The 9,388-nt window shown below is 51.6% G+C and overlaps 1 protein-coding gene across 3 annotated transcripts in view; it reads right to left on the bottom strand.

Moving 5' to 3' along the window:
• Positions 1-4,364, bottom strand: part of MBD3 (methyl-CpG binding domain protein 3) — a 20,451-nt gene extending 16,087 nt beyond the window's left edge. Inside the window, exon 1 of one of the 3 annotated variants that reach the window (XM_024218375.2) lies at positions 4,296-4,364. In XM_024218375.2, coding sequence (XP_024074143.1) covers positions 4,296-4,351 — 56 coding nt within the window. In that variant the 5' untranslated portion in view covers positions 4,352-4,364. Of the gene's footprint in view, positions 1-3,093; positions 3,557-4,295 lie in introns of those variants that run through there. The other 2 variants (XM_024218374.2, XM_024218376.2) reach the window with 2 other exon arrangements.
• Between the last annotated feature and the right edge of the window lie 5,024 nt (positions 4,365-9,388).

The raw sequence follows: 9,388 nt of genomic DNA, 5'->3' as shown, positions 1-9,388 counted from the left end.
GAGTAGATATTAAGACAGAAAATATAATGCCTCTATATAAATCCATGATATGCCCACATCTTGCACACTGCATACAATCTGGTCACCCCATCTCAAAAAAGATATACTGGAATTGGAAAAGGTACAGAGAGGGCAACAAAATTGATTAGGATTATGGAACAGCTTCCATGTGAGGAGAGATTAATGAGACTGGGACTTTTCAACTAGGAAAAGAGACGACTAAGGGGGAATATGATAGAGGTCTATAAAATCTTGACTAGTGTGGAGAAAGTGAATATGGAAATGTTATTTACTCCTTCACATAACACAAGAACTAGGAGTCAACCAATGAAATGAATAGGCAGCAGGTTTAAAACAAACAAAAGGAAGTACTTCTTCACCCAACGCATGGTCAACCTGTGGAACTCTTTGCAAGGGGATGTTGTGAAGGCCAAAACTATTACAGGATTCAAAAAAGAACTAGGTAAGTTCCTGGAGAATAGCTCCATCAATGACTATTAGCCAGGATGGGCAGGGATACAACATCATGCTCTGAATGTCCCTAGCCTCTGTTTGCCAGAAGCTGGGAGTGGATGACAGGGGATGGATCATTTGATGATTGCCTGTTCTGTTCATTCCCTCTGAAGTACCAGGCATTGGCCACTGTCGGAAAACAGGATACTGGGCTGGACGGACCACTGGTCTAACCCAGCCAGGGAGTGAGATCAGCTTTCCCCACTCCGCGTGGCTCCCAGAAGCAGCAGCACATCCCCCTTTTGGCTCTTATGCGTAGGGGCAGCCAGGGGGCTCTGCACTCTGCCCTTGCGCCAAGCGCTGCCCCCACAGCTCCCGCTGGCTAGGAACCATGGCCAATGGGAGCTGCAGGGGTGGCACGTGCGGACACAGCAGCGTGCAGAGCCACCTGGCTGGCCGGCCTTTGCATAGGAGCCGGAGGGGGGGGACATGCCGCTGCTTCTGGGAGCTGCTTGAGGTAAGCACTGCCCGGATCCTGCACCCCTGGGCCTCTCCCGCACCCCAACCCCCTGCCCTGATCCCCCTCCCACCCTCTGAACCCCTCGGTCCCAGTCCAGAGCACCCTCCCGCACCCTGAACTCCTCATTTCTGGCCCCACCCCAGAGCCCTCACCCCCCAGCTGGAGCCCTCACCCCCTCCCACACCCCAACCCCTAATTTTGTGAGCATTCATGGCTCGCCATACAATTTCCATACCCAGATGTGGTCCTCGGGCCAAAAAGTTTGCCCACCCTTGCACTATAGGTACTACAGTGCTGCAGCTATAGCGCCATAATGTAGACGCTTCCTACAATGGTGGAAGGGGTTTTTCCATCGCTGTAGTTAATCCAACTCTCTGAGAGGCAGTAGCTAAGTCTAGACCGGGAGTTAGGTCAGCAGTGCGATTTTTTTCCACAACCCTAAGAAACACAGTTAGGATGACCTAAATTTGAAGTATAGACCTGGCCTTAGTAATGCAGAATGCAACAGTAACTAAAAGTTTAGTTATTGCATAAAAGTCGTATTATACCTTCTATCTTTTGCAAATTGACATACCTGCAAAATTCATTGTAGACAAATGGTATATGGCTTTAATTTTGTAGGCCCAGCCCTCAGGCTCCTGAACTAGTAGGTATATCTCACACATTTTGAGCAGCAAACTCAAACTACTAAACAGAGGTCTTTCTTTCTCTTGCAGAAACTATGAGCAACAATAGAAGGGCTGACATTTTCAATCTATATACTCAGGAAGATGACATTGCATTGATTTATACTCAGTCTAAGTTTGAAAGGTCTCTTCTTAGCCATAACGGTTAGATTTTAAAACTGAAACTTATGATTTTGCAGAAGTTGATGGTGTACATCTCCTTACCCTTCAGGGCCAAAATCCCTATCTGCCGGCTCAGTGCAGTAAGTGAACTCATGCTGCACTCCTCCAGCTCTGCACAACACCCTCCCTGCCCCGCACAGCTATTCCACTACAACTATCAGACATCATCTTGGCAGGTTTGGCAGGTCCTGGGAGCAGTGGTACTGCCTTTTGTGAATTCCTTGTGGGCACTATGTCCCACCCACAGACATGTGACACATACAACTACATTAATATACATGATTCTGGCAGAGTGGGCAGCTCATCCATACCACATGCTTCCCCCAACAGCACATTCACTGATGGTAATAGATTAATAGATTCCATGCTAACAGAGCAGGTTGAGGCCTCCCCCCCAGGACCCTATAGCACATTCATCTTTAGTAACAGACATCACGGAAGCAGGGCAAATGGTTTCTGACAATCCCCCCCCACCGCCACCCATAGATCCCATAACAGGCTTGCCTACAGAAATAGATATCACTGTGACAGGGCATGTAGCTCCTCCCTGGACACAATGGCCCACTCTGCAACCACTCTACAGCATATTCACATATAGCAACTGATAACACTATCAGCATCGCCTTAAGATCCCATATTCTTCATGCAGCATCCACCTCCATGGCACAGTTCCCTACAGTGACAGACATTAGTAGGTCAGCCTTTCTTCCCCCTACTCTCCCAACTCAGTGGGCTCTAACAGCACATGCACCTATAGCAAGCGATTACTCTGGACCCCGTGGCTCCCTGTGGCACATTTACCTAAGGTAACAGACAGCAGTGCAGAAAAAGGGTATTGAGGGGCTGCTCACCCAGCCACACTGGTGTCTATTACTACAGAAAAATGTGCCATCTGCTACCTATAACAACGTGGTAGGGTGGGTGCCCAACCCCAGAGCACGTTGACTTATAGTAACAGAGATCGCTGGTAGGGCAGATGCTTCCCACCCCATGGTCCCCCCAGACCCTCCATAGTACATTCACCTATAGTAATAGATATAGGTGGACCAGGGAGGACAGGCTCGCTGTACCCCTCAGGCCCTACAGCACCTATAGTAACAGACATCTGACGGGGCAGGGGTTCCCCTGAGACCACAACTGTACCTTCACGCATTGCAACAGACATCGGAGGGCAGCTCCCGGGCCCCATAGCACATTCACCTAGAGTAACGCATGGCTGCGGCAGGGCGGGCGGCCCCCCGGCCCCCCATGGCCCCCCCATGGCACATTCACCTATAGTAATAGACATCACTCTTGCCGGCTGAGAGCCCCGACTTTCTGGTCACTTCTTCCCTTTTCCATCCCTGCGGGAGGGCTGAGCACTCCCACCTCTTCCGCTCCATCTCCGCCGGGGCTCGGCCTGCGATCGCTCCCTCCTCGCTCCGCCGTGATCACTGAGCAGCCGCCGCCGCCGGCTCCCAGGCTAGTTCCACCGGCTGTTCCTGGCCGCCGCGCACTCCTCCCTCCGCGGGCAGCGCCGGCGCCGGCTCTTCCCTGCTCCGGCTACTCACTCCTTCCCCCGCCGCGATGGCGCCGGCTCGTGGGTCCGCCCCCCGCCCGCGAGAGGTGACGGCTCTGGTGGCTGTTCCAGTCACCCGCCCACCACAGCGTCGCCCCCTCCGCCACAGGCTGTTCTTCTTTGCTTACCTCCTCCCCCTACCAACCGAGACTCAGCTGTTCCGCTCTCTGTTCACCCCCCACCCGCCAAGCGGCGCCGCGGCCCTTACTACCCCGCCTCCCCCCCCAAAACGCGGCTGCCGCTGTTCCTCTCTCTTTTCGCTCCTCCTCCAGCGGTGCCGCAACCCCTCACTGCTCCTGTCTCGCCTCGGCTGTTCCACTCTCCTTCCCTCCCCCCGAGAGTCGCTGGGGCTACTACCCCCCGCCTGAGCGGCGCGCGCGGCGGCCGTTACTCCCCCTCCCGAGCAACTCGGCGCGCGCGGTGGCCGTTGCTCCGCCTCCTCGGCGCCAACCTGGGGAGGGGGAGACCAGACCACCCTGTATCCCTCCGCCCAGAGAGACCGCGTGCAGCGCGCGCTGCTCAGCTATATAGTCCCCTCCTGAGAGGTGGGGGCGGGTGACCTGCGGGGGAGCCCCGGGGCCCCGACGGGTCCAGCGCCCTCCGCCAAGCCCAGACCTCCCCCACCCCATAGACCAGTGACCCACACATCAGCTCCTGCCCCTCACAGATCACCCCCAATGCCGCCACAGGACCCCCAGCCTCGGCAGTGACCCCCCCATCTCCATCTCCCCCGGTACCCCCCACAGGGCCCCCACCCCCCTCAGTGACCCCCACCCAGTCATCCCCGGGCCCTCCACCCCATACTGTCCCCACATCAGCCCCCACTAACCCCTGACCTCACCTGTCCCCCACTTCAGCCCCTCCCCCAGGGACCCCCACCTCATGCCCCCGTGCAGCACGGCCCCGCGCCCCTTACCCCAGAGCCGGCCGCCGCTGGCCGCCTCTGTGTCCCGGCAGATCCGCCCTGGGCATCTTCCCTCCGCCGGCCCTGGCCGGAGTGAGGGCGAGCTGAGCTCCCCGCGCGGCCAGGGGGCAGGGGCCCCTTCCTCCCCGCCCGCTGGCGCCCCCTGCAGGCTCGGCCCCGCGCCGCGCCGTTCGCTGCTCGCTGCCCCGGCCCTGGGCGCGCCAGCCCCACGCAGCGCCCCACAGGGCCCAGAACAGGCGGCCCCAGGGAGCCTGGGCTGACGCCCGCAGAGGCTTGGCAACAGGCGATGCCAACACCAGCCGGTGATGGGTGGGTGTCTCGCCTGGGGACCCATTGCCTCTGCTCGAAGAGGGGACCCATTGCCTCTGCCTGGAGACAGATGGGCATCGAGCCCGGGGACCCATTGCCTCTGCTCCAAGAGGGGACCCATTGCCTCTGCCTGGAGACAGATGGGCATCAAGCCCGGGGACCCATTGCCTCTGCTCCAAGAGGGGACCCATTGCCTCTGCCTGGAGACAGATGGGCATCGAGCCCGGGGACCCATTGCCTCCGCTCGGAGATGGGTGGGCATTGTGTTCGAGAACCCATCACCTCCGCCTGGTAATGGGTGGGCATCTCGGCAACGGACCCGTTGCCTCCGCCAGGAGATGGATGGATCTCTCTCCCGGGGACCCATCGCCTCCGCCCAGAGACAGATGGGCATCTCGCCTAGGGACCCCTTGCCTCTGCCCAGGGATGGGGGCGTGTGTCTTGCCTAGGGTCCTGTCACCACTGGCTGGAGACAAGGTGGGAGGGGGGCATGTCTTGCCCAGGGACCTGTGTCCTCTGCCTGGAGAGTATCTCGCCCAGGGACCTGTCGCTTCTGCCTAGAGATGGTGGCATGTCTCGTTGAGGAACTTGTTGCCTTTCCTTGGAGCAAAGGGGAGTATGGTAGGCCACTTAGCCCCTACTTTAGCCACCCTGAAGTACAGAACCAGAGGAGGAACAGGACTTGTTTGGTTTGCACAGGGCTGGTCATTAGAGGCTATTTTCTAGGAACGGGCTTTTTTGGTCCTTTTTGCATCTCTTTGTTGATGTTCATAGGCTGCATGTGGGACAGTGAATCCCCCTTTCTCCTGATAAATCAGTGATCAGCTCCAAAAGTAGTTTCAGTACTTGCCTGTGTGGATCCTCACTGTTGGCATGTGCACACAGTAGGTACACAAGCTCAGGACTTTTTAAATAGGCACATCTATTGGGCTGTTTAGATACCTTACCTGTGTTCTCAGGCCTTCCCAGCCCCATGGTGATATGTAAGTGGGTATATCGCCAACCGTCACTCAGATCCTTCTGACCACAGTCCTATTTAAAAGTTCATTACTTCCTCTACCTATGTCTGTAGAACAGCTGGTCTGGAGGCTTTTGGTAGTTTTACTCATATTACTTTAAAAAAATATATATATATATATATAGCTCTCTTACTGGTTTCCAATTACCTTATATGGCAAGCAGCAGGAGATCAAGGAAGGATATGAGCAGCATATATTATGTGCAAGTCCAAAGGGCAGGAAAAATCCAGCATCCCAGGCATGTTGAGCTCAGGTTGTCCAGCCTATGTGACAGGAGTTCAAAACTACTGTAGAGGCTAATAACTTATGTTCTAGGGGATAGCTGATTAATATATGTATTTGTTCCTTCTTGGTGGGAGAGATTATTATCTTTTAAGATCTATGACTACTCTGCCTCTAATTAATACAGCATAGAGCTCTCTGTTTTTTCTAAAGGCATTCACTCTCTAGAGGGGCTTTTTAAAAAATATATAGTTTTATATGTAGCATTGGTTTCTTGTGGTAGGTACTTATGAAATGTCTTGCTCTTCAATTATTTCCAGAAAGCTTGCATGAGTGGATTGGAAGATAGGTGTAGTAAATAGAGCTGATCAAAAAAGGCCAGTTCTTTTTACAGGAAATTTACAATGAAAAATAGCTTCAGGTTTTTGGTTAAAAAAATAAAATAGACAAACAAAAAACTTGAAACTTTTACTGAAAAAAATTTGTTGACACACACACACACAAAAAAACCCCCAGAACATTTTGACCAAAAAGTATTTTCTGCAAAAATGTTTGTTTTGGTTGAAAAGTCATTTTTGTCCAAACACGTTTCAACAAAAATACTGTTACCAGCTCTAGCAGTAACCTTCCCATCATGATGAATAAAGAATGGTTACTTACCCTACAGTAACTGTGGTTCTTCGAGATGTGTTGTTCATACAGATTCCACTGTTGGTGTGCATACACCCCATGTGCTCAAGAGAAGATTCTTTTTGGTTAGCAGTGTCCACTGGGGCACTGAGGCCATGTCTGCATCATAGATGCCCTTGGTCCCCTCCCTCAAGGGCATAAAGGGTGGAGCGGGCCCAACTGCCTCTCAGTTCTTTCGCCAATATAGAATCCCATAGGAATAGGACTCCGCATTAGTGGGGAAGGAGAGTGGGTCATGGAATCTGTGTTGGTAACACATGGAGAACCACAGTTATCGTAGGGTAAGTAACTCTTCTTTCTTATCTGCATCTGATGAAGTGGGGTTTAGCCCACGAAAGCTTATGCCCAAATAAATTTGTTAGTCTCTAAGGTGCCACAAGTACTCCTCGTTCTTTTTTCTTCTCCATGTGACTGTCCACACAGATTTCACTCTTGGTGACTGACAACCAGTTGTCTGTTTGCTTGGAGGTGGGAATGAAGAGTCCTACTTGAAGAGTGATTTCAGGATAGCCCTACCGAAATTTGATGGATGCAACCAATCTAGTGTAGTGGTTTTCAACCTGTCATCCAAAGGGGTCTGCAACTCCATTTGAAATTTTTTAGGGGTCCGCAAATGAAAAATGGTTGAAAACCACTGCCGTAGTGGAATGAATTCTACTATGGCCAGGGCCTCTTTCCTGACTAACTTGTAGCCAATTCTTATTGCAGTCTGATTCCCACTTAGATAACATCGGAGTGGATATAATTTGCTCTTTGACTCTGTCTGAAAATACATCACATATTCTAGGTGTGTCCCTGAATGGGTTTGTTCTATCCAAATAAAAAGTTAACATCCTCACAATAATTAGTGTATGAAGTTTCACTTCAGTAGGGATAGAGAGCCTTAGGAAAGAAAACCAGGAGGCGAATGGACTGTTTTATGTGGAATTTTGAAACTACCTTGGGCAGGAAATTGGGATGAGGTCCACAGGGTTACTCTTAGCTTAGTGTTGACATAGTCACCAGTTCTATAACTGTCTGGCCTATGTTGATGCTATCATTGTCAGGAGAGCTGGGTGACTGGCCATGACTGAAGCAGGAACAGTCTGTTAGAACCACCAGGCAGTAGGAAGTATCTGACAAGGTAGTAAGAGGAGTAGCTGCTTTCTTTAGGAGCCGATACACCTACTTGGGGTCACATGATGAAACCCTCGTTTGTGGATTGGCTGGACCCTTAGGACTTGCAGGTAATTACCTCAAATGGATCATCAGGCTCCAAACAGTCAGGCTCAGGAATGACTCATCAGGCTCAGAACAGTCATCACAACCCTGCAGCCTAAGTTTTCCAGTATAATGGCAATTGGTGGAAAGGCATACATTAGCCCTGTTGTCCCAAGGGATGAGAAAGATATCTGCCAATGAGCCTGGACTTGTGCCGCCTCTGACGCAGAATGTGTGAGACTTGTGGTGGTCGTTTGTTGCAAACAAGTCTACTTTTGGGAATCTGCATTTGCAAAAGATGAGTCTTTGAAAGACCATTCATGATTTTTTGGAAAAGTCCCCGCTGCGCTCAAGACCAGGAAGATTAAGAGTTACTGATACCCTCTAGTGCAGAATGTACCACCCCTATAGGTGGGCGTGATCCTTATAAGGATCTGATCTCTTCCTAGCTCTCATCAATTCCTCCCTGACTCCCGCTGAGCTACCTAGGGGGTGATGAAGAACAGGTAGGGAATAATTCCCTGCTGTGTTCAGGGGATGAGAAGGAATATACCTCCTTCAAGGAGGGGCAGACGTGTCATAGAATATCAGGGTTGGAAGGGACCTCAGGAGGTATTTAGTTCAACCCCCTGCTCAAAGCAGGACCAATCCCCAGACAGATTTTTGCCCCAGATTCCTAAATAGCCCCCTCAAGGATTGAACTCACAACGCTGGGTTTAGCAAGCCAATGCTCAAACCACTGAGCAATCCCTCCCCCAAGGAACATTCCGCCTGTGCACCAGAAAGGTTAGTATAGGGGTCACTTCCTTAGCCAGACAGAGAGGCATTACAGTAGAGAGTTTTGTAAAGACTTACTTGAGCATCTCTAGTAATGGCAATGCCGGTATCAGCCCCACCAACATATCATTCAGCCCCGAGCATTACTTTGGTGCCAAAGAGGTTGGACTGATGTCTCGGGTAAAGCAGCAGTTGGTACCTGTGTGATGGGTACTGTCACTGCCAACCATGTGGCTGATGGATAGGCACTGGGTATCGAGGAACTTGGTGCGGAGATCGATGCCAAGGGGCCGATACCCGAGGCAGCCTGGTTCTTAGTCTAGCAGGTGCTGCCTTAAGTATCTGTACTGAGATATAGGCAAGGCTCATCTCCAACTTATAGCCCTTCACTGACAGAGCCCGGACTGAATCTTGTGCCCCCTGCTAACTGCCAGCAATGGGCAAAAAGAAACTTAACTAAACTAATAAATCCTACATCTAAGATTAATTGGACAGTGGCAAGAACAGTGGACAGTGCTAGAGATTCCATCTCACAGCTATGGGCAGTAAAAAGGAACAAAGAGGCATTTGGGCTCATTTTACCCTTTAAGCCATGAGTTGTGGGTGGGGAGGCCATCTAGGGCACAGGCACAGCCTCAATGGATGCTGCTAGCCAAAAAGAATCCAGTCTTCGGTGCATGTGCTCCAAGAGTGGAATGTGCAGGAACACTCATGCAAAGAAGAGAGGATTTCATTGTGTACATTCCAAGACCTTTTTTAAAGCTATACAGTATCAGAGGGGTAGCCGTGTTAGTCTGGATCTGTAAAAAGCAACAGAGAGTCCTGTGGCACCTTTAAGACTAACAGCTGTATTGGAGCATAAGCTTT

This window comes from Terrapene carolina, unplaced genomic scaffold (genome assembly GCF_002925995.2).
Source record: "Terrapene carolina triunguis isolate 2854851 unplaced genomic scaffold, T_m_triunguis-2.0 Scaffold194, whole genome shotgun sequence".
Classification (NCBI taxonomy): domain Eukaryota; kingdom Metazoa; phylum Chordata; order Testudines; family Emydidae; genus Terrapene; species Terrapene triunguis.
This window is presented reverse-complemented; position numbering and strand designations above follow the sequence as displayed.